Raw genomic sequence first — 27,556 nt, forward strand, 5'->3', positions numbered from 1 at the left:
AGAGCGAGACTCTGTCTCAAAAACAAACAAACAAACAAACAAACAAAAACAACCAGCTTCATTCCTGCAAGGCCCCTGCTGCTGGAAGGAAAACCTGAAATGCGTTTGGTTTATGCGGAGACATTCCAGTTGAGTTTTTTCAGGTGCATTTTTTACCGTTACCCAGTTGCTGACAGCTCATTTTCTCCTCTATCCGCCTCCACCCCAAGCCATCAGCCCCACTCCTTGCCTTCCTCTGCCTGTTCCCGGCTCCATCATTCTGCTGGGCACCCAGAATCCCTGGACCCACACTGGACACTGCACACATCTTCTCCCTCATCTGCCAGTTGCCAAGCCTTGGAGATTCTGAGCTGATTGATTTCTGCGTCTTCCTCGTCCCTAGCCAAGAACATAAGCACAATTTTATGTCCCTTGGCTCCCCTCAACAGCCCCTATCTCATGGCTGTGATTGAGAATTTGAAGTTTGGGTTATGATGAATATGTTTTCTTTGATCTTAGCTTTTTAAAAAAATACAAAGCAAATTGGTCCTTATATTTGGTCACCTTTACTTCATACCATTCTCATAGCAACTCCTGGATTCGCTGTCCCTCTTGTTTAACCACGTCCTCTAAAAATGTTCTTGGCATGGGTCTGTGTGGCAAATCTCCTGAGGCCTTGTAAGCCTGAGGACATTTTTATCTCGTCCCTTGTGTTTACCTGAGGGTCTGGCTGGCTTTAGTGTTCTTTCCTTCTAGATTTTGAAAATATCAGCGTCTTTCTTGTCTGTGTTGCTGCCAAAAGGCCTCAGTCAGTCCTGTCCTGCCAGGCGGTGCGGCCAGGTCTTCCTCCCCAGTGCCTTGAGGCTGCCGTCTGTGACCTTGGGTGTCACACCCAGGTGTCTGCCGACGAGTTTTCCTGTAGTTTCTGTTCTTTGACATCCGTGGACTCTTTTACTTGTGGCTTGTCCTCTTTCCTCAATTCCGGGAAATTAGTTTTCATGATTTCTATACATATTTTCTCCTTCCACTCTTACTGTAACTTCCTTTTGGGATTCTTATCGCTGGTGTTGGCACGTCCGCTCACCCTCATTTCTTAGCTCTTCTTTTGCGGATCCTGTTTCTTTCTTCCTCCCTCCTTTCCCCTAAGGGCGTTCCTCAGTTTTACCTCCAAACAGCAGCTTGCACCTCCTCCATGTCCATTCTACGATTCACCCCTATTGTGATCTTTCTTTCCACGACTTGAGTTTCACATCAGTATTTCTACTTGCTTCTGTGTTATGGTTTCATATTCTTGTTTCATGCTGGGAATATCTGCCATCTCTTTGATGTCATTTTGCATATTTGTGTGTGAATTCTTGGTTCGTCTGTTCCCACCCTTCAGAGCCTTGCTGTTTGGCCCCCGGGAGCAGTCGCTTTGGGGACACCCTCTCCTTAGGACCACCGTCCGTCCCCCACTTCCCTGGTGAGGCTTCTGCATGTTCCTGATTTACTCCTGGGGATTCTGGCACTGGCTGTTCAAGTCCACCAGAGGGGACTGACTGTCCCCAGGTCCCGGCGGGAGGAGAACAGAATTCCAAGCATTGGGTTTATCATGGAAGCCTCCGTTCCAGGCGGGCCCCCAGGTGCAGCTCCGCCATGCCTCTCCCAGGTTCCCGTCTTGATACCTCTAGGGTCAGTCTCAGGCAGCGGCTCTTGGGATGGGGTCCAGGAGCATCAGCAGTGTGTCAGCCAGGAGCTTGTTAGAAATGCCACACACAGGCCTTATCCAGGCCTCCTGAGCTGGGAGCTCTGTGGTGGGGCCCAGCACTCTGAAGCTAGCCTTCTGGGCAGCTCTGACGCCCAGCTCTGCGGAGGGATAGGTTCTGTAGATTCCTCCTTTCCATGCCCCCTGCCTTTCTTCTCTTGTTCTGCTCCTGCATTTCCTGCCCTGATTCATTCCTTCATCTCAGGCTCTTGCAGAAGCTCTGAGCCTCCTCCCACGGGGCAGTTCTTCCTCAGTCATGTCCTGGCCACAGCTGCCCGCTCACTAGTGCTAAAACATAGCCCTTATCCTCTCTTCCTTGGAAATCTTCATTCCGACGCAATTAATGATAAATGCTCCTCCCCGGAATTCAAGGCCCTTTGGAAACCGCCCCTGCCCTGCGCATTCACGGCTGTGCCTGCACCTCACCCTCAGTGGCTGTCAGCTCCCCTCCCCGCCCTGGCTTCTGACTTTGTGCACAGCACCCTCCTGCCGAGATGGCTTCATCCCGTCTGTAGTGATGAAATCCCCCTCACCCTCCCGACCCCGTTGCAAATTCCTCTAGCTCTGTGAAGCCTGCAACTGGGCTCAGCCTTTCTCCTCTTGGACCCCAACCGTTTGCACTTCTCTTGTCATATTTAGCTTTGTGGGCTTTTGTGTGCTTCTGTTTTATGGTTTCATATGACTTTGGGGAGGTAGAGACTTTCTTATGCTTATTTTTATCAATGCATTGCCTACCTCATCGTCTTATGCATATGGAGGCTCAGCATTGAATTAATGGAATCATTTCTAAATAAACTAGTGAAGGAGTACCTGCCAAAAAGGATTACTGAGTAAAAAGGAGACTAATATTAGTCTTTTGGTGCTTATAAAAATGCATATTATTTGCTAATAAATCCTGGTTTGTTTTCCAAGTATTGTTCTAACAATATGGGCCAATTTTATTAATTTTAGCTGTTATTAGTTAAAATTAATTGAACACTAACCAAGAGTGTAACATGTTCTCAAGAGCCTCTGAGCACTTGTATATAATTAAAAATATACTTTATTTAAAAAATCTAAGAGTGGAAAGCAAGTCTAATCCTGGAAGAGCAGCTCCCGTCGGGTTTAATTGGCCCATTTGGATAACACTTGCTTATGATGAGCACTGTTTGTCCAGCGGTCTGTGCACTAGTCGTAGTGTAGGCACAAATACTTGCTACTGGTCCTCAAGTCTCTATCCCATTTCTTCTTTCTGTTTTTACAGATTATTTACAATGAATGGGCATCTTTTGGGCGACTCAAAGGATTTGCAAGACAATCACTTTTATGTTGCTGCGGGACTGGAGACCTTCAAATATTTTCCTTACTGGAAGTCTCCAAGGGTGCCCAGTGAGGTCCAACAGTGAGCATGCTTTGTACCTTTCTTTGTTGAGTTTTGGGAAAAAATTAGCCTTTTCCCAAGTATCTCTCCCAAATAGGTCCAGTTCAGCTATTGGTTACTTTTCAGTAGTGAAATGTAATATTCTTATATATGATACAATTTTAGATTTTAAAAAATGAGGCGTGGGGGAACTGCTCTTGTATGATGTATTCACAAGGACAGCAAGATCTACACGGAGTCCACTGCTTTTCTCTGGGATACCAGGAGTCTTAGAGATCAAGAATTGAAATGTGCGATACAGCTTCAGAGCTAATGCTAGGCACAGTTAGGCCTGCCCATGATGCACCCAGCATGATACTTTGTTTTCTTAATTTGGCTTGCTTTCCCATATCTAAAATACACAATTTGTGCTGGATGTCCATCTCTCTTGGTGAAAAAAGCCATGATTTTTGTAGTAATCCTGAGCATGGCTAAGCGGGTGCCTCACTGTGTGTGTGTTTACGGACACAAAGCAGTGACCAGGAGGGAGCTGAAGGGTGCTGAGACGGGTAGTTCCGAAGCCCATCTGTGGGATTCTTCATCCTTAATTGTTTAGCCCTGACGGGTGTGTTTGAAATGCATTTTGTGTAGGACACGACTTGAGGGCTTACTAGGAATCTTCCCGGAGCTAGCTCTTCATCAGGTTTTCAATGATCATTATCTTGAGCAAAGAAAAAAAGCTGCCATTTTTCATCTAACTGTGGAGCAGGACAGATGGTTTGAACACCATGCAGGTGGCCAGCCTTCCTCTACCCTTTAGGTTTTGTGGCATGAGCGCCTTCTGCGTTTGGAGAGCTAGAACCTCCGCTGAGGGTGCAGCATCCGGGATGGCCTCCTCCCATTCTGGTTCACGTGCTGCTAGGGTTTGTACCTCAAGGCAGAGAAAGGCTCCTTTTGTCCTGTCTACCAGGGATGACCCCACAGCAGTTTGATATCCAGGCAGATGGTTAGATTAGAGTCCCACCTGCATGCCTGGCACACGTGGATGTTTCTTGATTTTATTGACTTAATTCGTGCTAACAGTCCTGATAGCACAGTGAGGAGGAACACCATGGGGCTGTGGAGCTGAGTCGTTCTTTCTACCTGCCCCCCACGTGTTTCCCGTCTCTTAAAGTGTTTTGCTTTTTGCCACTGTCTGTTCATTGGGAATCCCTGACTGAGTCTGACTGGCTTAAATATCTTTCCCCCTCGCCAAAGTTGTTGAGCTTAGGGTCAACAGGAGGCCACATGCAGTCGCTCAGAGACTGAAGTTCGTGTGACTTACACAGAATAGACCAAGGAGGTGCTCTGAATTTGCAGAGAATCCTGGGGTACGAGCATTTCCAAATTTGAGTAGCAGCTATTGGAGAAAGCCTCACTAAAGAGGAATTAGAAATGGGATGCGTGCACTTGCAAAGGCAGCCGGTGGACACGGACTCTTTGCTGTGGTAGAAGGAGGATGGGCCATCTGATCTCCAGGAAGGAAATTGAACAGATTCCTGGGGCATTTTCTGCTCCTGAGGCTGGGAAATCATTGTTGCCATGAGCCGTGTCCTCTGTGGACAGCTTGCTCCTCCTTGTGGTTACTTCCCTCCTAAGGACAAGGCTGCAGACTGCATTTTATAGAGACAACTTAGGGCCGGGCTTTACATTTCAAGTTCAACATCTTTTGTCTTGCAGAAGATATGCGAATGTTGAAAAAAACTCACAGAGAAAGAAAAAAGTAAGTAACTTTTAAAACAAGTAAGTAACTTGTTTCTGATTCTGGCGTCTTCTGGCATTAAGAAGGGCACAGTGCAGGGTGAGGGCCCGAGCTGTAAACAGAGCTTTCTGGGCCAGCATCAGTGCCAGGCTTATAAAGAAAAATCAGGTGCACTTCTGAGAATGGTGTGAATAGGAGAGGAAGTGTATGTTTGGAACACAGAGTCCAGAGCTGAGAGGCATACACAGGTATTTTATAATGCAACCCAGCAGGTGTGAAGACAAAAGTATATTTGAACTTTTATGGGACAGGGAGGAGAGTAACTGATTCAAGCTTGGCATGAGTGGCAGTGGGCTCTGGCGTGGGGGTGGGAGGAGGACATTCCAGGCAGATGTGACAGTAAGGCAGCAGTGGGAGAAGCAGCTCACTGCATGCGCATGTGTGTGAATACATATGTGTGTGAATACATATGTGCATGTATGTACGGGTACATGTGTGTGTATAAATACATGTGTGTGGAGGCATGTGTGTGTATGGATGCATGTGTGTGAGTGCATATGAATACATATGTGTGAATGGATGCATATGTATGTGTACATGGATGCATGTGTATGTGTGGATGCATGTGTGTGCATATGAATACATGTGTGTATAGGTGCACGTGCATGTATAGTGCATATGTGTATATGCATGTGTTATAGGTGCATGTGTATGTGTGGATGCACATATGTATGTTTACATAAGTGTTTATGGAGGCATGCATGTGTATGTATGAATGCATGTGTGTGTTTGGAGGCATATGTGCATGTGTGCATTGGAGTACATGTGTGTATGAATGCACATGGATGTGCATATGTACGTGTAGGGACATATATGTGTGTGCACATGACGTGTGTATACATATGGATGCATATGTGTGTATGCCTGTGTTAATGGATGCATATGTGTTGGTATATAAATATGTATGTTTAGAGGTGTATGTGTATGGATGCATATGTGTGCATGTGTGCATGAGTACATATGTGTATGTATAGATGCATGTGTGTGTATGGATACATGTGTGCATATGACTACATGCGTGTGTACATATGGATGCATGTGTGTGGATGTGTGTATGGATGCATATATGTTGTATGGATATGTTGCATGCATATGTTGTATGGATGTGTGTATGGATGCATATGTGTTGTATAAATGTTTGGAGGTGTGTGTATGGATGCATATGTGTGCATATGTGCATGAGTACATATGTGTATGCATGGATGCATGTGTATGATGCATATGCGTGCACACGTGCATATGAATACATATGTGTGTATGTATTCACATGCACATGTGTGTATGGATGCATATGCACATGTACAGAGGCATATGTTTGTATGGATGCATACATGGGTATTCATATGGTTACATTTGTGTATATGGATGCACGTGTGTGTGTAGATACATTTATTTGTGTTTGTGGATGCCTGTGTACCTATGTGTATGTATGCATGTGTGTGTGTGTGTGTGTGTGTGCTGATCACACAGTTTGAAGTTGCAGCATAAAACATGAGGAAGGATGACAAGGAGGTATCAGGATCCAGGACTAGGAAGGTTTGCAGAAGCTGGGTCCTAGAGGGGCTTTACCAGTCCTTGTAACTGTTTATGTGATCCTCCTCTATCCCTGATCATCCTACGAAAACTGACTTTTAGTGGTTCTTTTGACATTAATATTTATTCGACAAAGCTGTTGAACGTGTACTCTTTCCAGTGCCTGTCTGCCTGGCTCATTGGCTGAATTCCCCTCCCTACTGTGACACGCTGGCTTTGAGGGTCCGTATTGTCCTTATCTGTTCTTTCCCAGTAACTAAAAGGTAGCCCTGGGCTTTGCTTTTCTGCTGTTGCAGCTCAGATTTCATGATTGCCATTTTTAATCACTCTTCTGCAGATAGGTTTGACTTTCTCACCCGTCAGCCACGGTGTGCACCTGGCAAGTGTCCAGCCCTGGGTGAGCCCAGCCTGCACTTCCTCTGCACTTGCACTAATGCAGTGTGGTGTTGCTGGAAATAACGACACTGCTGACCCAAGTGTTCACGCCGAGTTCACGACCACGGTCCTTATCCAACTTCATTCACTGATTAAGCCTGATGTTTTAAAAAATGTTTTTCTGAATATGTTTTGCCAGATTTTATTGGAGATTTCTGCATGTCTGCTCATGAGTGAGCTTAGCCTGTCTGACTTCTTTCTCATGTTGTCCTTCTCTGGCTTTTGTTGCCAAGGCTTTTCTTCTGAATTGACTCTTGTTATTTTTTGTAGCTTCTTGAGTTGAATGATAGCCTTATTTATTTTGGATTTTCTTTCTCTAAGAAACACATTTTAATATTAGCTGTTTGTTGGATGGATGAATGAAGGATGATCATTGAGATTACAAAAATGATATGCCTTACTCTATTCATTGTCCCTTATATAAAGGTCTACACCTGTAAAGATGTGTTATCTTAAAACTCAGCATTAAATTTTTTGGTCTCATTTTGAAGAGTGGGTGTGTTTCTAAGAATGAAAAGAATTCCACACACAGGACTTCTCTGAGGCTAGAATTTATGATGATTCACAGCAACTTAGCCATTTATGATAAATGTGTTTGTTTCTTTACTTGCTTGCCCCAGGTTTTCCATTTCTAACTTGTTAAACCTCTTTTATCTATTTTCTGTGTGAATTGCCACAACATCTTTTTGGAAAAGAAGGTACAAAATTAAAAAAAATACAGGAGTGCTCTTTCATTAAGATATTGCCTTGTGGAATAGGGGGGCTGTTGGGACCCTTGGTGGTGTGCACATTCTAATGACATCAGCCAATCCAAGTATCAGCTTTCTTCAAAATTGGATGCTGGATTTTCTTTTAAATTTGCAAGCTTAAAAACAAGTATCTAGAATACAAAGCAGAAAGTCTTTCTTGACTCTTCAATGAACGTATCGCAAACATGACCTGGAACTTGTGACCCACAGGATATCAGGCCTGAAAGGGGTACTTGTTGATTCATCTGGTCATCCACGAGGCCGTGGTGAGGTGTTGGCAGCCTGCTAAGCACACCCCGCTAGCACTAGAGACACATAGATGAGTGGAGTGTAAGTTTCCACGATTGGAGAAGGCAGAGTGTCAGTAAGCATGAGAGTAACCCTAGCAGACCTCATTCAGCCCGCCTGCTCAGTAAATTAAATCCTGGTAATTAAATCACCCCAGATTCCACCAGCACCAACCTCCCCACCTCCACAGTTGCCATAGATCATTGATGCTTCTCCTGTAAGCTGTTTAACTTCCACATCTGCCTATGTCTCCCCATCAACACTGCCCAATGGAGTCAGGAAGAAACACTTGATACCCATGGGGAAAAGCATTGTGAGAGTGGGCAGGTAGGGGGTCAGGGGAGCTGGGCTCCCCAGGAAGACATTTTTATTTGCAGGGATCCAGATTTCAGCAAGGGAGTAAAATGGACCATATCCACTTGATACTTAATACTATTGATGGAATACATTGTATGGACTGGAAAGGCAGCAAGATAGACAGGGAGGGGCTGGTCCTGAGCAACTGTGACATTCCCAGTGAGGTGACAGGTAGAGCAGAGCAGTGGGACTTGAGAGATGCTGTGTATCATTGATTCTATGGAGGGCGTGTTCCCACATCCCAACATCCCTGGAACAGGTACATCTGACGTTGACAGTGTCTCAGGACTCCTGTGGGCAGCCATGTTGCAGGTGCTGGTTGCTCATGGAGAAACTTGGCTGTAGCTGCTCATTTGTGTCTTCAATTGTGTACAGGGTTGATTCTGTACATGTTGGGTATAAAATATCCTCAAAATGATTTTTCTATGAGATTTGAAACAAAAAGTTATTATATACGCCTAAAGGCCTAAATGTAGAACATCAAGTTGCAGATTTGCTATTGATTGAGTATATTCTTCTTCAATTCCATCTATTCTTGCAGAGTGACAACCAGCTATTGTGTAGGACCTGAAAAAGTTGCAGCTGCCAGTGTCAGTGAACTACGTGGTATAACAAGCCACCCCCAAACCCAGGGACTTCAGGCAACAAGGGTTTATGATTTCTCTTAGTCCTGTGGGTTGGCTGCACAAGTCTTGGGCGGATTTCACCTTGGTTGCTTATGAGGCTGGATTCAGTGGACGTTTCACTAGATTGGGATGTCCAAGCTGGCCTCACCAACACATCTGGCAGCTAGTGCTGGTTGTTGAGCATTTTGGTTCTCTTCCATGTGGCCTCTCATCTTCCAGCAGGATGTCACAAACTAGCCTAGATTTCAGGAGGTGGAGAAATAGATTCTCCCTCAACAGAGGAGCAGAGAGGAGCCCGTTCACTTTGCAAACCTGTGTGCCGCCTGAGAGGGGAGGGCTGTGTGGCCAGCAAGCAACCAGCCACGCTCATGTGCGTTGTGTTCCTGAGAGTGGTGCCAAAGGATTGCCTCCCACTCTGCAGGGCAGAAAGCCCCAGCACCAGGATGTGCAGTTCAGGTGCCAGCAGCTTGGGGGCAATTCAGAGATGAGGGCGGGGCATCCTTCCCACGCTGCATGCGAAGCACCGATGCCTTTGACTCGGAGTCAAAAAGTGGCTCAGAAGAGTCAGGCTCTGGATGTAAAATCTTGGAGGGTATTCAGGTGATTTATTTCTGTTATTTTCTCATTTTTCTTTATGTACAAGCATGCTATGTCATAAAAATGGGTGTCTAAATGGTTCTAGAAGGGCTTTTTCAGTAAGTAGAAAATAGAACTTCTAGGAAATTAAAGCCCGGGGACATGCTTTTTTTTTTTTGAGACGGAGTCTCGCTCTGTCACCCAGGCTGGAGTGCAGTGGCCAGATCTCAGCTCACTGCAAGCTCCGCCTCTCGGGTTTATGCCATTCTCCTGCCTCAGCCTCCCGAGGAGCTGGGACTACAGGCGCCCGCCACCTCGCCCGGCTAGTTTTTTGTATTTTTTAGTAGAGACGGGGTTTCACGGCGTTAGCCAGGATGGTCTTGATCTCCTGACCTCGTGATCCGCCCGTCTCGGCCTCCCAAAGTGCTGGGATTACAGGCTTGAGCCACCGCACCCGGCCTGGGACATGCTTTAAATAGTACTTCCTTTCTTTCTCAGTGGTACATAAAATAGCTATGTGTTTTCAGTATGATTCACGGAATCTTGATTCAAAGAAGTGAGGTGGAGAATAACAGACAGTAATGTGTCACCTCGAGATGACTGTGGAGGACGTGGGAGAAGTCAAGGCCGACCTCAGGATTCCGGGGATGGTGGGAGGATGGTGCATTCAGGAGCCGGGATTAGGTCCGCAGGAGGAAGAAACAGGACTTTGGGTTGCACGTTTGTGTGAGAAGTTGCTTTGCTCTTGACGAGCATATTTGTTACATGAGAGTGAAAGGAGGCGTAAGAGGTGATATCGATGCGTAAAAGTGTTTCCGATGTCAAGCCGAATTCCTTGCATGTCCAGCAGAGGACACATCTGTTTCCGTGTTTGTCTGGGATTATCACTGTGGAATCTCTGTGGAACAGAAGGATGGGCCTCCTTTGCATCTAACTGATGTCTGTGAAGTAGGTGACACCTCGTCTACCCGTGATGACATTTTTCCTTAGTAAACTAACTGCTGCCATCGAGGCAAAGCTGTAGTGTTTTAAGAGCAGGCATCTGGCCTCTGACCTCTGCACTTGGAATCTCAGCTGTACCTAACATTCGAGTGGCTTGACTGGACCTCGCCTCTGTGGGTCTCGGGGAAAACTGACTCCCTCCTCTCTTCCCTCTTATTTTACTTTTCCTGGATCTCTGTCATCAGACTTCCTTCCAAGGCCATGAAGTTCTAAATTAAGCTGTTGGAGGTGCACTGTCCAGAATGTTTGAAAGATGTGAGAGCACAGCTCTTCACCTCTTGGTTCTCAGTTTCCATTTTGAATAGAAGAAAAGATGTTTATCTTAATTTAGCAAAAGAACTTGCATTGGTACTGTTAAAAATGCCCATTTCCCTATCAGTTGACCCAGCAATCCCATTACGGGCTATATACCCAAAGGATTATAAATCATTCTACTATAAAGACACATGCACATATATGTTTATTGCAGCACTATTTACAATAGCAAAGACTTGGAACCAACACAAATGCCCATCAATGATAGACTGGATAAAGAAAATGTGGCACATGTTCACCATGGAATACTATGCAGTCATAAAAAAGAATGAGTTCATGTTCTTTGCAGGGACGTGGATGAAGCTGGAAACCATCATTCTCAGCAAACTAACACAGGAACAGAAAACCAAACACCACGTGTTCTCACTTGTAAGTGGGAGTTGAACAATGAGAACACATGGGCATAGGGAGGGGAACATCACACACTGGGGCCTGTTGGGGGGTTGGGGGAAAGGGGAGGGAGAGCATTAGGACAAAGACCTAATGCATGTGGGGCTTAAAATCTAGATGACGTGTTGATAGGTGCAGCAAACCATCACAATACATGTAACAGACCTGCATGTTCAGCACATGTGTCCCAGAACTTCAAGTAAAATTTTAAAAAGTCCATTTCCCAAGAAAATGGCAAAAAAAATCATGAATGCAGTTTTACTCATTAGCATATCTGAAATATACTTTGAAAATAGCCTTCATTATTCTATTGGTTCAGTTCACTTATTGCTTGATTCAAATATTTGAGCATTGGAAAATATGTCATTATGAGTCTGCCGGTGTCCTGTCTGGCACAATTAACTGGAGCTTTTAGTTCAATGAAAGTAATTGAATGAAGCTACTCTTATTGTATAGCATTCAGTTTTACAGGAACTGCATTTCCTGTGATTTTAATAGCTATTGCCTTCCAAAGAAGAAATGCTAATTTAATAAATATTTAAAATTGCATTCACATATTAAAATGAATATTTTATAGTGCAGGCTTCTGTGAAAAATCAGTAAATAGTTAATAAGCATTGTATTTCTATCACATCTGCAATCAGAACATTCATATTAAATCCTCACTTGGGCATAGAGCACAAGCGTTGGTAGTGAACAGTAATGAAAAGGAGATGAAGCATATAAATTAAAGAGGTGCGTGTGTGTGTGTGTGAAAACAGTTGCAGAGGCATGTGCAGTACCAGACTGAGACCCACACTTTAATAACCTGGCCTGAACAGTAAAGTTCACTGTGAAATGAGTGCTTTGGAATTGACATTTGCTGGCTAATAATGTCAAGGCTGGAGCAATATCTCACAACAGTCAAGGCTGCAATTGTTGTCATCTTTTAACAGCCTAAGGATGCAACAGCCAGGTTCAATGTTAGCAAATCTTCCACTTTAATAAATGTTCAAAGCAGGCCTGGTTCATTGATAGAAGACCTTGACCCACTTGGGATGGAGCTGGGACATTTGCATGGGAACTTTTTGCTGTTAGCATTTGTCATTTCCTACCTGAGGATGGACTGACTCTGAAATAGGTTGTTACTGTCCTTCAATTAGACAAACTGTCTGACTCATCCCAGATTACCCTGGGAGGCTGTGTTTTGTGTGCCTGAGCTAGACAATGTCTTACAATAGCATTAAAATATAGCTGGATTAATTGAAATAGGCTCTGGAGAAAAATAATAGTCTTTAAAGCACTATGGAGAAATAAAACCAACATGCCTCAGGTTCATTTTCTGAAAACATTTTCAATAGGGAGAAAGATGAATGAAGTTGAGAAGCGCTACTTGTCCACTTTGTAAGTAGAGCTCACATTGATTTTGGAGGGCTTGAGACTTGCGACAGAGAGAAATGTGGGTGTAAGATGTGAGGTTCGTGCTTCCGCATGAAAGCCATGGATTCCTGCTTGATCCATGTTTTCTTGCTTGATCCTTTTTTTTTTTTTTTTTAACCAAGTGCTGCTGTAGATCCATGTTGTTCTGACAAAAGCCATCTGGAGTGCTGTGCACTTTGTCCTGCTCAAAGGAAGGAAGCTGTGTGTATTCATTCATTCTTACACTGCTATAAAGAAATATCTGAGATTGGGGAATTTATGAAGAAAAGAGATTTAATTGGCTGACGGTTCTGCAGGAAGCATGGGAATAGCATCTGCTTAGCTTCTGGGGAGGTCTCAGGGAGCTTCCAATCATATCAGAAGGTGAAGGGAAGTAGGTGTCTCACATGGCAAACGCAAGAGCAAGAGAGAGTCGGGGGCGGCGGGGGGGGGGGGAAGGTACCACATGCTTAACCTAATCTTGTGAGAACTCACTCACTGCTGTGAGGACAACATCAAGCTCTAAGGGGTCCACCCCCATGGCCCAAATCCCTCCCACCAGGCCCCACCTCCAAGGATGGGGATCACAATTCAACATGAGATTTGAGCGGGGACAGACATCCAAATTATATCAGTGTGGGAACAAGACGACCTTTGAGTTGGGTCTTGGAGGATGTGTAGGAGAGATCTCCAGGTGGCTGAGAGGAGGCAGCTGTTTTGGAGAGAGTAGGGCTTTGGGGGAACTGACAAGCTGGGGAACAGCAAGTGTGTGTGAGGCTGCCTGGGACGGGGATGGGGAGGCAGGCTGGGCCTGGGTGAAGGGCTGAGTGCTGGGGGAGGGTGGCAAGAGTTTGGACTTCATCCTGAGGGGACGTGGACCTTGAGCGCTCGGGTTACGTCTGCACACTACCCGCTCATTCACCTGAGACAGCCCCTCCACACCCCTCCCTGGACCACCATTGATGCCCAACCGCTGCCAGTGTGTCCGGAGTCAAGTCTCACCCGCTCCACTCACTCACAGAGGTTCATTCTGACGTTTGGATGAGCACTGGCCAACTGCCAGCCTGGCTCTGAGATCCCTCGCTGTCTGAAGTGTTGTGGTCCCCAGCACAGCCCCAGGGGGCAGGCACTGTCTCCATTCTGTCGCACCTTGGAGGGACCTGAGACCACACAGCTGATGTGGCGGTCCCACGACCCAGTGCTGGTGAGCGCGGCTCGGGATGTCACCCAGCTCAGGAGGGCCCGCTGCCGGCCAGGCTCCTGGAATGGTCACGGATTTTTCTAAAAGGGAAATTTAATTAGCGCCGTAACTGGAGGCTCCTTGCCCTCGACCCTGGCTCATACCCAGGCTTTCGTTTCCTCGTCCAGCTCTGTGTCGTCCATGCAAGAGCACCCGCCAAGGTGGCTGTAGTCCCACCACTGCTGCGTGGGGTCTCTAGTCTCACAGCGCTTTACTGTTACCTGTTTTCTTCTCTCCCTGGAATATATGTCCTGCTGTTGACTGTTCCGTCGTCTGACTGTAAGCACCGTTTTCTCTGTAAAGCCATTTCTGGGCTCACTCCAGCATCCTTCACAGCCCACACTGTGGAATGGACTCTGCTCTTTGGGCTGGACACAAAACCAAGTGAGGCACTTGCGCTTGGTGCTACCTGTGCGTTTGTCTCTGCTGTGATCTCCGGGGTAGAACCGTGCCTGTGCGTTTCTCTCTGCTGCGCTCTCCGGGGTAGAACCGTGCTCTTTAGTCATGTATTTTCCAGCTGGATACCTTGTAGACACTCAGTAGACGATTACTGGGGGAATGAATGAATTCACCCACCAGAGCTCAGTGACTGTTGAGGATGCTACTGCTCAGATACGAGAAAACTGGAATAAAATTTGAATCCTGCTTTATTGCAACCTTTGCAGATGTTTAGTCTATTAGCATGGTAGTTAACATGAGCAGACTAAATTAGAATTGTAATGTTACCAGAGGAGGCATCGACTTCATCAGTTCTCGTCACTTACCTCTATCATATGCAACTAGGAAGATGTAGTCTCTGCTGTCCTCTGACCCAAGTATTGTGAACTGCTTTGAGGCTCAACGTTTAAACAACAGTCTAAACTGAGCAAAATTAAGAAAAGTAAGTGCAGTACTAGGATTGGGTGTGATTCAATGTGTAAGGTCCTCATGTAGTGTTTGGGGTTAGATTATGTTTTCCCTTTTCCGTGGAATTAAAATTTTGTTGCTTTCTTTCAGTGAGTTTTCCAACTCGTATTGTAATTTGCGCTGTTTAAGAAGTCAAGATCTTCCACCTAAATGAGGTTCATCAACAAGCTTTATTCTGAAGGTTGACTAGGACAGACTCAGGTTTGGACCAAAGTTTAGGGCAGGGAAGTTTGAGAGGGACGGGCATATTTGTGTGTCCTGTAGATGGCATTAGCTGGAAAGGACAGGGCACTGCTTTGTGGAGAAGGTGTGCCATGATTGTGAGGCCTCCCCTACCTTGTGGAACTGTGAGTCCATTAAACCTCTTTTTCTTCATAAATTACCCAGTCTCAGGTATTTCTTCATAGCAGTATGAAAATGGACTAACACGTGGCCAACTCTAGATCTTTCTATAAAACAATGCAAGACAGGCCTGTATTCTTCAAAGATGCCAAGGTCATGAAAGACGGTCTGAGGAGCTGTTCCAGGTGAAAGGAGACTCAGGAGGTCTGACATCTAAATGTGGTGTGAATCCTGAACCGATCTTTTCTTGAGTGAAAAATGCTATAAAGCACATTTTTGGGACAATTACAAAAGTGGAATATGGATGGTAGAATAGATGAAAATACTATATCAGATGAATATCCTGGATTTGGCAATTGTCTGTGATTATGTGAGAGATGATGTTTCTGTTGTGAGGAAATACACCCTGAAGTATTAAATAGATCACATGTCTTCAGTATTAAGGACTAAAGTACTAAGAGGCAAAGGTGCATGATGTAAGACACCTTCTCTCAAATAGTTCAGAAAAAATATGTACTTAATATAGATATTGGCCTGCAGAATCTGTGTCTGTCAATGCCCTGCCTTTTCTTGTCTGAAGAAATGTCAGATTTTCAACTCTTTCAACCTCTTCTTTCCCTACTTTCTTTCCATCCTCCTGCTCAGTTCATTAAATTAGCAGAGATTTACTAAGCAACTGTTGTATGCTTGCTGAATTGAACACATGCACATATTGAGAGCTGACTTTTGGTTTAGCGCTGTGGTTAGTTATGTCAGGGTGTCATAGGAACACATCAAAGAGACCGTTGAGGTAAGGCTTGAGCTGGGGTTTGGAGGATGAGCCGTCATAAGAAGGTGAGGAAGGGAATTCCAGGTAGAAGGGAGCTATGGGGGCACAGGTATGGTGCAGGGAAGGATGGCTTGGACTAGGAAGGCAGGTAGGTCTTGGAGCATGAATGCCACTGTGCTGGGTTAAGGAGTTTGGATGTCTTCCCAAGGCTGTGCCTACCTCCTTAACGGTTTGAATGGTGGGGAGTGATCAGGTGTGCTAGGATTATTCACCTGTTCAGTTAACAAATATTTACTGAGCATCTGCTATGTGCCAGGCATGGTTCTAGGCTCTGGGAATTCTTTTTTTTTTTTTTTTTTTGAGACAGAGTCTCGCTCTGTCGCCCAGGCTGGAGTGCAGTGGCCGGATCTCAGCTCACTGCAAGCTCTGCCTCCCGGGTTTATGCCATTTTCCTGCCTCAGCCTCCCAAGTAGCTGGGACTACAGGCGCCCGCCACCTCGCCCGGCTAGTGTTTTTTTTTTTTGTATTTTTTAGTAGAGACAGGGTTTCACCATGTTAGCCAGGATGGTCTCCATCTCCTGACCTCGTGATCCGCCCGCCTCGGCCTCCCAAAGTGCTGGGATTACAGCCTTGAGCCACTGCGCCCGGCCGGCTCTGGGAATTCTTTAATGGAGAAACAAACTGACATCTTTGCCCTTGGGTGGCTTCTAACCTTCTGCTGATGAAACAAAAACACAACAAACATCATCAATAAATTGTCTAGGGATTACATATACTGCTGTGATTAAAGTGTGAGGGGAAAGGGAAAGGACAGGGCACCCCTCTTGGGAGTGTCAGGGCAGAGGGACAATTAGAGCTAAGACTTGACAGGAGGCTGCACCTGTGCTGCTCCCAGTTTCACAGAAATAAGGTATTTGCAAAAACTCACATTTCCTGAGTGTGCTTGGATAAGGTATGAGATGAGAAATAAATTGGTGTAATGACATGGTGCCCCCTGTGTGCCTAGCCATCCTGCTGCATCCAAAGTTACTTTCGTTTCGGGCGACTTTCCAGGTCTGGGTGGAGGCTCTGCGATGTATTTCACTGCAGTGCCCCAGGGTGGTGGGAGCCGGGTCATGCCGTGGGCGGTTGTTTGCTGTGTGTTCTGTGTCACAGTTTCTTCTGTGCCCTCATTATGAGGATGGGTCCTATATTCTTGTCATTGTCCTTTGAGTGCTATTCCAGAGATAATAGGACACACACACAGGCGCGCGTGTGCACACGCACACACCCCCCCCACGCAGACACACACAGACACACACACACACACACACACACAGTGTCTTTATCTTAGAGGCCAAAGTTATGGAAAATGTGTCTCAACAACCAGAGTTCAGTGATACTAAAAAGAATCAACTAGACTTTCAGAATTCCAACCCCCAGACAAAATATAGGTACCATATACCGTTTTCTGTTTCCATGACCAGTTCTGCTAAGATCTCATTTCTTCTCCTTAAGAACATGATTTCAGCTCATAGGAAAACTCCTTAAAATAGGTAGAAACATTTTGTGTGGTTGCATGTATAAAGTTGGAGGGCTATTTTCATACCTTAATTTCCACAAAGATCAAAAACCTGGTAGTTTGCATCATATACAATATATTAATGGTACAAGGTAGGTGTTTTTAGTTTGACATTTCTCAAGTGACATAGAGAGCTTGGGAGAAATACCTATTTATATATTTCAGCCTGCATTCACTTCCAAATACTTGAGAAAATATCAAAAAAAGAAAACCTAAAAAAGACATTTTGTATTATAAAGATAGTTTATGGGATATTTGTATTATAAAGATAGAATTGGAATGGTGCTAAGGGAATTACAGGCAGTCCTGACTTAGTTCGACTTAGGATTTTTGACTGTATGATGCTGCAAAAGCCTCAGGCATTCCGTAGAAAGCCGTAAGATACTTGGAATGCTGGGCAGTGACAGCCTCAGCTCCCTGTCAGCCACGTGCCCTCTGCAGTGGACGGCGGTGCCAGATGACTTTTCCCGCCTCCAGGCCAGCGTAAGTGTCCGAGCACATTTAAGGTAGGGCTGCGCCATGTTGTTCAGTGGGCTGGGTGTATTCAATGCATTTTCCACTTAAGACACTTTCACCTTAGGACATGTTCATCAGGATGTGACCACGTCCTAATTTGAGGAGCAGATAGCTGCATGTCATCTTACTTTGTGTTCTAGTTGTGCTTTGTTGTTATTGTTTACAGATTAAAAAACATGTGAGTCCTCCTTTATTGCAACCCCAAAGTAAACCGCCACAAGGCTAATTTTCATCACAGCTACTCTCATCCTGCTCGGAGGTTCCAGCAGGAACGGCTTCGTGGTGCTTGTTGAATAGCAGTTTTCATTAGGCTTTAAAGAGTGTCTCCAAAAAACCAGAGGCGCCTCCTTTGACTTGCTTGTTCCTCTAAAGCAAGCCCTTATTTTGTCAGGTTTTAGGAAGGCCACCTACAGATAGGAAGTGGATGAACCTTCTCTGCCTGCCAAGGCACTGGGAGGGAGGGAGAGAATTATTTTTGCTGCTTTTCAGAGAGGAGTGCAAGTCATAGAGTAGAAGAGGCTGCATTTGAAGTGAGGCTTCTTGGAGGTGCCTGAGTTTCCTCCTCCTGTTTCTCCGAGGAGCCCGTGTTTTCCTGACCACACTCAGAGAACCTGATCGGACTCCTTGTATCCCAGTGTTCCTAATGGATTTTCTCTTCTTCCTTTGTCCTGTAGGTGGATTCCAAAGGAAAAGAACCTTGTCACTATGATGACATACCCCCCAAAACACAGGATTCTGTTTATTATGCCAAAGAAGAAAAGAAGAAAACATTGGCAGAACCTTTAGTCCAAAGAGGAGCAGGTGACGTGCAATTTCATTCTACTGTAAGCAGTTCAGAACTTTACCAGGCTAAGAACATGGGATTTTTTTTTTTAGAAAAATTTTATACTCCAGAAATATTATTTGACTTGTAACTATCTGCTTTATTAATAAAAGGTTCAGCTTGTAGGTAGGTCAGTAGTTGGCAGAGCAGAAAAACAAAATTTCACTGCTGAAGACAATGGGATTCTCTAATTAGGGGGCCTCCAAGATAAATACAGTGTTAAAATAAGCTTACACCAGGACTGAGTATCTTCTTTCCTAAAGACTGATGACATAGAAAACAACAAATAAATCTATCTTTTGGGAGGAACATGAACATAAAAGCCACCTGGATTGTTTAGGTGTAGTTTTTTTGAAGAGACATTTAAACGATGAATCTTCAGGGCTGGTTTTAAAATGAGATAATTTAGAAAGTGCTCCCACATCTGTTTTTACCACTCTGCGACCATTACTCACTCTCACTGAGCTCCTACTGGGTGCCCAGCTCCGAATGAGGCACATTCAGGTCCCGTCTCATTGATGGGCGTGGTGGATACTTAGACTGTGAGTCATGTGGCTGGTTATGGAGGAGAAAGCAAGGTGGTGGGAGAGGTTTTTCTGTGCTTCTCTGCAGCAGCTAAACATTTTTGGAAGTCGTTTTTCCTAAACACCCTTCCTCCCCTCTTGGCTTCTTCTTTTCTTTTATTTTGAGATGATGCCTTGCTCTGTCACCCAGGCTGGAGTGCAGTGGTGTGATCTCAGCTCACTGCAACCTCCGCCTCCTGGGTTCAAGTGATTTTTGTGCCTCAGCCTCCCAAGTAGCTGGGACTACAGGCACCTGCCACCACACCCGGCTAAATTTTTAGTAGAGACAGGGTTTTGCCATGCTGCCCAGGCTGGTCTTGAACTCTTGACCTCAAGTGATCCACCTGCCTCGGCCTCCCAAAGTGCTAGGATGATAGGCATGAGCCACCATGCCCAGCCCCCCCTTGGCTTCTGTTAACCTCCTAACACCTCTCAGGTTTTGTCCTCTTTGCACTCTGATCTCTTGGCTCCCCCTGTTGCTCCTCTCTCTACTTCTCAGCTATAAATCTGGACATCCCCTAGAGCTTCCCCCTGGTCCTTTACCTTCCTGGCCCTTCCCACCCCACAATGAATGCATGGGCCATGGGGAGGCGAGGCAGGTGCCCGAGTACGCGGGCGGGAGTGTGGCCTACATGCTCATGCATGTAGGGTTAGGGTCACGGTTAGGGGTATGGGGTTATGAGCTACGAGGCAGGTGTGTGAGCATGTAGGCAGGAGAGTGGACAGGCAGCTCTCAGACCAAAACCTGCTGAACCCACTCTACCCGACATATTACTATATATCAAGAGTAATAGAAAATTTGATCACTGTGTATAAAACCTCTTCCTTGGTGATGTACATCCCACACAAGCAGTTGGGGCTGCCCAGCACACAGGCCTTCCATCTGGGAGGCAACCAGGTACTAGAACGTGGCTTTGGAGTTCAGATCCTAGCTGTGGCCCTCACTGAGCATGGAGCTATGGGCCAATTCCTTACTGACCACAGGCCTAGTAAGTTTGTTTGGGGATTGCCACGAGCTTTAAATATCAAATGCCTGGGACACAGTGGGTTCCCAGTGAATGTTATTTCCCCACCCCCCTCTCTCACCTTCTAACCTGTCACCCACAAGGGTAGGGACCCTTCTGGCTCCGTTCAGGACTCTGGGGACGGTTTTCCTGGGGATAAGGGCTGGGAATGGGGAGAAGGCCCAGAATGGGCCAGGTGAGGGGTGAGGTAGGTCCAGGACTCTTGGCCGAGAAATGAATGGGGCTGCGATTAGAGTTTCTGGTTTTGGACGATGGAGCTTGCCAGTGGCCACAGTTCTGCCTTCTCAGATGCTGAAGGAACCGGCTGGCCGACTTCTTCTCCTTTTCTTCTGCTGTCACCTATTGCTTTGTTCAGGATGAGAATCAACTTTTCAAGAATCCTGGGCTTTTATAAGCATTTAATTCTTCCAGTTGTGTTGCTAATTAAAATGATTTCTAGCAATCCATTAAGCCGACTACCTCACAGTGCACAGTTTTAGCACCTGGTTGTTCGAACCCTGTTGTTAACTAAGAAGCGATGAAGCTGCATTTCCTTTCTTTTTTTTATTTTTTTTTATTTTTTTGTTTTTTGAGATGCAGTTTGGCTCTTGACACCCCGGCTGGAATGCAATGACGCGATCTCCGCTCACTGCAACCTCTGCCTTCCGGATTCAAGCAATTCTCCTGCCTCAGCTTGCTGAGTAGCTGGGATTAGAGGCGTCCACCACAAGTCTGGCTAGTTTTTGTAGTTTTAAATAGAGATGGGTTGGCCAGGTCAGTCTCGAACTCCTGACCTCAGGTGATCCACTCACCTCAGCCTCCCAAAGTGTTGGGATTACAGGCGTGAGCCACTGCACCTGACTGAAGCTGTGTTTTCTTAAAATTTACTCTATTACTTTGCTGTCCGGTGGGGTTACTTTGCATGTATTTATTTCTAACGGAATTAACTAGACACAGGCTTGGTGGACACAGGCTTTCCCTGTGCTTCATCTCGTGGTGGGCACAGTAATCGCATGACTTTCTGTGACTACTGACTACTACTGTGGTGGGCACAGTAATTGCATGACTTTCAGGGTCCGGGACCTTCATGGAGACAGAGACAAAAGCAGACGGGGCTAAAATCGAGGCCACCACACTGAACACCTTGGCAGATGCAAACAGGAAGGGTGAGAGGGAAACGGGGTGAGGCGGACGGGGTCTGGGACCCTGGGCCAGGTGACCTGCCCGAAGCTCCAGGATGCCTGGCTTCATAACGTGGGTTTGGGTCAGGAAATACGCAGTGGACTCCAGCTTCTCCATGGGTTTCAAAGGTTTGTCCGTGTGATTTTCCTCCAGAAGGTGACGTGTATAAAGCACTGACTCCTAGCAAGGAAACCGAAGGGGCGCTGGACGTCAAAGAGGACCACCATGTGCAGCTGGAGGTGCCTGTGGACCAGGTGGGTATCGGGGGTCTGAGGTCCATGCCGCCTTCACTCCATCCCAACAGCTCCTGCCTGCCTCAGCGTCATCCTTAACCCTCTCCCTGCAAATTCTCCCTGGACTCTAGAATGTTCTGTGTTCCTCCTAGTTAGAGACTGCTCATCTCAGATCCTTTGTCAAGCATTTTCCTGTCTTCCCACCCCCCCCACAGCTTCTGCTGGAGAGACGCCTTCTAACACTTCACTGTGTGTGACTGCAAATTTGGCTTCATCATTATTTGATGATTGTGTCTGTCCCCTCACTAAGCTACTAACTCCATAAGGAAAGCAGCTGGCTGCCTCACTCACCACTGGGCCCTGTACCTTGCCGAATTCCTGGCATGGAGGAGGCCTTGGTAGTTTTTTGTGGGGTGATGACTGAATAATGGAATAAACAGTGTGATCGGACGGCATGATTGTGAAACCTTGAGCCTCTGTTTCCTTATCCACAGATGGGGATGCTGCCTCTGTGCAGGCCTGTGTGTGGCCCGAGTGTGCGACCAGCACTGGCGCATGGAGGACGCTGGGGCACTGTTCCCTCCTCCTGGCCTCAGGGAGGGGTGGGGAGCAGGGTTCCGAGAAGGGGGAGGGGTGGGGAGCAGGGTTCCGAGAAGGGGGAGGGGGGGGGAGCAGGGTTCCGAGAAGGGGGGGGGGGGGGGAGCAGGGTTCCGAGAAGGGGGAGGGGTGGGGAGCAGGGTTCTGAGAAGGGGTGGGGTCAGGCCAGGGTTCCAGCCCAGCTGTGCACCTGGGTGAGTCTCCAGCACTCGGGCAAATGGCAGTTTCCTAAAATGCACGTGCTGTCTTCACTACCCACCTGAAGGCCAAACATGCGTTCTCTCCTTTCTTGAGTTTTCATTTTTAAGAAATTATAATTTGTCTTCAAACTTTTTTTTATCTTTGGTTATAATAGCAGGTAATGTATCCCTCTGGCATCCACCCCTCCCCCACCATTTCCATCAGCAGAGGGAATTTGTAGATGGGCGGGGGTGCATGGCCTGTGTGCCTGCTGCCCGATAAGCTTTCATCTGTAGAGAGCAGTGGACTTCTACGTTAAAGTCTCGTCATTTTACCTCAATGTTAAGGAACAATTTTCTTATAATCTGCGCAAAAAAATGGCACCCAGATGTTAAAACATTAATGTTGAAATTCTGATTCAAGTACTACATTTTTACAAAAGCAAAGTCTTCTTCCAGTGATAAGATTATATTTATTTTCAAAACTACTTTAAGAAGGTGGGCAAATGTGTACAATTGGAAACCCTGCCGGGCCTGGGACACTCACCTGGAATTCCTTTCTCAGGGAAATAGTCTAGAATTTACTCTGAACATGGCCAATTCCATTTTAGTAGAGCAGGCTGCTTCATCCTTCCCCAGGTGGTAAGTAGGCTGTGCAAACCCCGGGTCTTCAGCTGAGGCGCGAGAATCTTGGTTTGACTGAAATCACAAAGGAATGGGTCCATTTCTACTCTTCTGAAATTCAGTTATTTTTAGAGAGTCTCAAAGAGTCAGTGCAAAAGGAGAGTATCTTTCCTTGGATTCTCAAATAGCAACTAGGGCAGTGCCCCCTGCACTGCGCCTCCCAGGGGTGTAATGCATTTCCGTCCGGAGAAAGATGAGAATAAGTCACCAACCAAAGAGAAACCAAAATAATTGGGACTCATTAGGAGAAGGTCAATCTAAACTTGGGTAATCTGTGAATTGTTTAATTAGAAAAAATCTAAGGAAGCTTTAGGCTTTGGCACTTTTAGCTGTGTAGAGTAACTCAGACGGAGGCCACTTGGGTCCTTGGGGTGTTTGCTTTAATGAATAAATTAAAAGTAGAATTAGCCACTCTATCTGTAAGGATGTTTTGGCTCTAAAGAATGGGAAACTTGAAGAGAAGTGACTTCAACAATCAGGAATATTTCTCAGGCCACGTCACAGAAGGACTTGAGCCTTCTGTGTGGGAGAGGCTCTGGGGTTGGCCCCCTCGAGCCTCAGGGTATGGCTGGGCACCCCATTCTTCCACTGCCTCCCTCCGTACCTTCGCCTTTGGCCTTGGGCTTGTCTCCTCGTGATCTCGAGGTGGCATGTCCGCTATGGCTGGCACACTGAGACGTGGAGTGCTGGGGAGAGGAGAGAGACTGCACTGTTTAAACAGCGGGGAAAGGCTTTCCCAGGGACCCCTCTGAAAGCTGCCGCGTGTCTATGCCTGTCTTGTCCCTAGCCAGGGAGAGGCGATTGACCTCTGGTGGTTTAGAGGAATCAACCTTTACTTCTTGTGTCTGGAAAGGGGTTCAGGTTCCCCTGAAATGTATGAATAGTATTTGAAAAAAGTTTGAATTTTTGAATTTTTTTTTTTTGAGATGGAGTTTTGCTCTTGTTGCCCAGGGTAGAGTTCAGTGGCACAATGTCAGCTCACTGCAACCTCTGCCTCCCAGTTCAAGTGATTCTCCTGCCTCAGCCTCCCACGAAGCTGGAATTACAGGCATGCGCCACCATGCCTGGGTAATTTTTTGTGTTTAGAGAGATGGGGTTTCACCATGTTGGTCAGGCTGGTCTCGAACTCCTGACCTCAGGTGATCCACCTGCTTCAGCCTCCCAAAGTGCTGGGATTACAGGCATGAAACACCATGCCTGGCCAAATGTGTTTTTTTTTTTTTTTTTTTTTCGGTGAGAGAAGGTAGCGAGTGACTGTGAGCTCTGCAGCTGTGACTGTGGGCTAGGCAGCTGTGGCTGTGAGCTAGGCAGCTGTCAGGGTACAGGATAATATTTAATCTGTGCCATCTGCCCCTTCTTCATCATAGAAGGGAGGTCCATCCTCCCCTACCCATATCTCCCCTCCTCCCAGATGCTGGACCCTGTCCCGCTCAGAGCCTCTCAGGAACTCTGTGTCATCAACTGCTTAATAATTCTCTCTCTCTCCTTGGTGTCTTCAGCTTCTCCCATGCCCGAGTCCTTCTGGCCGGCATGTGAGCACGCTGAAAGCACTCGTGTTATGAGTAAAAACAACTGTGCCTTGGTCTCAGTCCTCTTTGAGCGTGTCTCTCTCCTTCACGCGCGGAGCTGATCTGCAGGGAGTGGCGTCTCCTCACTTTCTCCATCTTCTCCCCTCTTCTTTATCTCTTCAGGCTTCTGCCCACAGTGGCACAAAACAGCTCTTCCGCCCCATGCCACCAGACCCAACATGTTCCCCAGTTCTCATCGCACAGGACCTTCACCACCCATTGGCGCTCCCGGCCACTCTCTTTGCTTGCAATGCTCCCTTCTTTGGCAAGGGAATCTTGTCAAACGAGACTCCTGACTTCCCTTTTCCCTCTGGCCACTCGTTGTCCTTCTGTTAGGCTTCTGGTCATCTCGCTGGCCATCAGATGCTGGCATTCAGCAAGGATGAGGGGTAGGGCATCTTCTCCTCTCACTCTGGACATCCTCTCTATGTGCTATAAAATTCTCTGTCACCTCAGCGTCAGTGTCTGTGACCTCCAGGAATACATGCACATCTGCTGAATTAACACCTCCCGTAGATGTCCTAAGACGCTGAAGCTCAGCAGAGTGAGAACACAACTCACAGTCTCCTTCCCCTGTCCTCAAACCTCCTTCTCTTCCTGTATCCATGCATGAATGACACCCCCATCCATTCCGTAAGACCAAAGAGAAACTGAAGAGGTATTCCTGAGACTGACCTCTTCACCTCTCCCATATCCAGATCATCTTGGACTCTGTAGTCTTACCTCCTAAATGTGTCGGAATCTCTGCACCCCTCTCTGCCTGTGTTACCATCGCTCTGGTCCTACTTAGCATCCTCTTCTGGTTAGATTGCTGCTGCCACTCCTGCTTTTCAGGCACTGATCCCCAGCAACTCTGAAGCTCAGTGCTTCTTCCTGCAGCAGGGCTGTGCACATGCTACTCCATGCGCCAGGCATGTTTTCCCATCTGTTTTTATATATTAACTTTGTTTCATCTTTCAGATCTTACAGTAACAGTCAATTACCAGAGGATATTTTTGTTGCTCTCCCATGTATGTTAAATACTATTACATTCTCTTTCTGTTCCATGTACCTCTCCTTGTAGCACCTGTCACGGTTCTTTTGTTTGTGTGACTGTTTAATTAATATGTCTTCCCTGTAAGGCTCTCGACTTCTTGAGGGCCTTGTTTGTACTCACAATCACTCGTGTCTTCTGGCATTGTGGTGTTCAGTATGGCAGGTGTCCTCTATATACTTGCTGAATAAATGAATGAATCAATGATTGACATCACCTCGACTATTCTTTAAAATAACATGTTTTTGATTGACATTATGTCGATTATTCTTTAAAATAATAAGTTGTTACAAAGCTTACTTTTTATGTGGTTTGAGCACTCCCTATAGAGTTTTATTCATTGTGACTGCTTTTCTACATAAGCTATAGGAAGATAATGCTCATGCAGGCTTGGTCTGAGTTTTCAGAGGGTCTGAGGTCTGGGCTGATGGGGTCGGCCATACTGAAGACATACCTACACGTCTGCCTCACCACGGAACCCTGTTCTTGCACATTCAAGGTCAGCTGGCAGGAGCCGTTGGGTCTTTATGGCTCATTACTAATGGCAGTTCTTTTGCTCTGCTCACACAATGAGGATGCACTTCTCTACCCACTTTGACTCAGGGTGGCCATGCCACCTGCCTTCCCTGATGACATGTGAGTGGTTCCAGGCAGGTGCATGAAGAGCCAGTGTGTGATTTCCCACACTGCATCTTCTCTTCCTTTGCAATCAGGAAGCAGGAGGCGCCAGGGCCTCCATCAGTGGGTTTTCTGAGTGGCTGTGGGGACGGGACGCCCCTGGCCAGCTGCAGTGCAGCACGCATACTTGGTTGGCTTGTTATTGCAGCCTCATCAGCCTGTCCTGACAGCTACAGAAATATAAAGGAAGTTTGTCCCAGAGAGTCTTTTCTTTGGCCACAGAACCACATTATTCTCCCCAAGAGCAGAGAGAAGCTCCAGGACACAGATTAGGACAGATCCTTGTCTTTTGCCAGTGCGGCATGAAAACTAGGAAATAACGATGGAGAGTGAGAACCCATTGCTGTATGAGGAGTGAGGTCAGGCAGGCTGTGGAGGGCATCTGCTGACCAGGGAGTAGAGGGCCCTGGGTGGGGTCCTTATGGTGCCCCAAGAATTACAAAAGCACCTGCTGACCAGAGGCCTCTGGAGCACCCACGCCACTCCTTCTAAGAAAGAGGTTTCTCCAGCAGTTTTACCAAGCAGGTTGACGTTTTGCTGGTGGAGCCAAACACAAAAATGCGGAGTGGATGCCATTCTGTATTTGGAGAAACTGCAGTGACTTCCCCAGCTCTACCCGTAGAAGTGGTCTAGAAGGTCACACTATTTCACGTGCTCTCTGATTTTTTAAAGGAGTTCGACATAAGCAGTTGATAAAATGTGGTGTATTTTCTCCCCAGAGACAAGCTGAGATCGTTAAAGAAGACGAAGAGATACATGAGAACACCCCTGATTTTGAGGGCAACAACGTGAGTTCCTTTTATTTTGTGTTTAATGGCCTGGATCTAAGGCACCTAACACGCTGAACAGAGCTTACGTTTGGTGGTGAAAGGATCTGAGATCACGAGTCAGTTCCAAAGTACAAGCCAGCGTGGAATTGGATCGAGCGCATTTCCTAGGCAGCTGTGGACATGATCTCGTTTCCTGTGCCGGACAGTTACATGAGTCATTTTAATCGCATGTACACTTGTCCTAATTACTTTCCACTGTACTTCTAGTCACAAACCTAAAACCTTTTTCCCCAGGAAGTTTCAAGATGTACTTTAGCAGGGAACGTCCAGGGAGGTGAAGGAAGGCAGCAGGTGTGCAGGTGGCTGTGTGGAGTGG

At 46.4% G+C, this 27,556-nt stretch overlaps 1 protein-coding gene across 1 annotated transcript in view; it reads left to right on the top strand.

The window, feature by feature from the left end:
• Positions 1-27,556, top strand: part of DCDC2C (doublecortin domain containing 2C) — a 101,433-nt gene that overhangs the window by 51,504 nt on the left and 22,373 nt on the right. Inside the window, exons 5-9 of the mRNA XM_025353508.1 lie at positions 2,967-3,104; positions 4,782-4,824; positions 18,541-18,667; positions 21,592-21,692; positions 27,130-27,198. Coding sequence (XP_025209293.1) covers positions 2,967-3,104; positions 4,782-4,824; positions 18,541-18,667; positions 21,592-21,692; positions 27,130-27,198 — 478 coding nt within the window. The remainder of the gene's footprint in view (positions 1-2,966; positions 3,105-4,781; positions 4,825-18,540; positions 18,668-21,591; positions 21,693-27,129; positions 27,199-27,556) is intronic.

Source organism: Theropithecus gelada, chromosome 13 (assembly GCF_003255815.1).
Source record: "Theropithecus gelada isolate Dixy chromosome 13, Tgel_1.0, whole genome shotgun sequence".
NCBI lineage: Eukaryota > Metazoa > Chordata > Mammalia > Primates > Cercopithecidae > Theropithecus > Theropithecus gelada.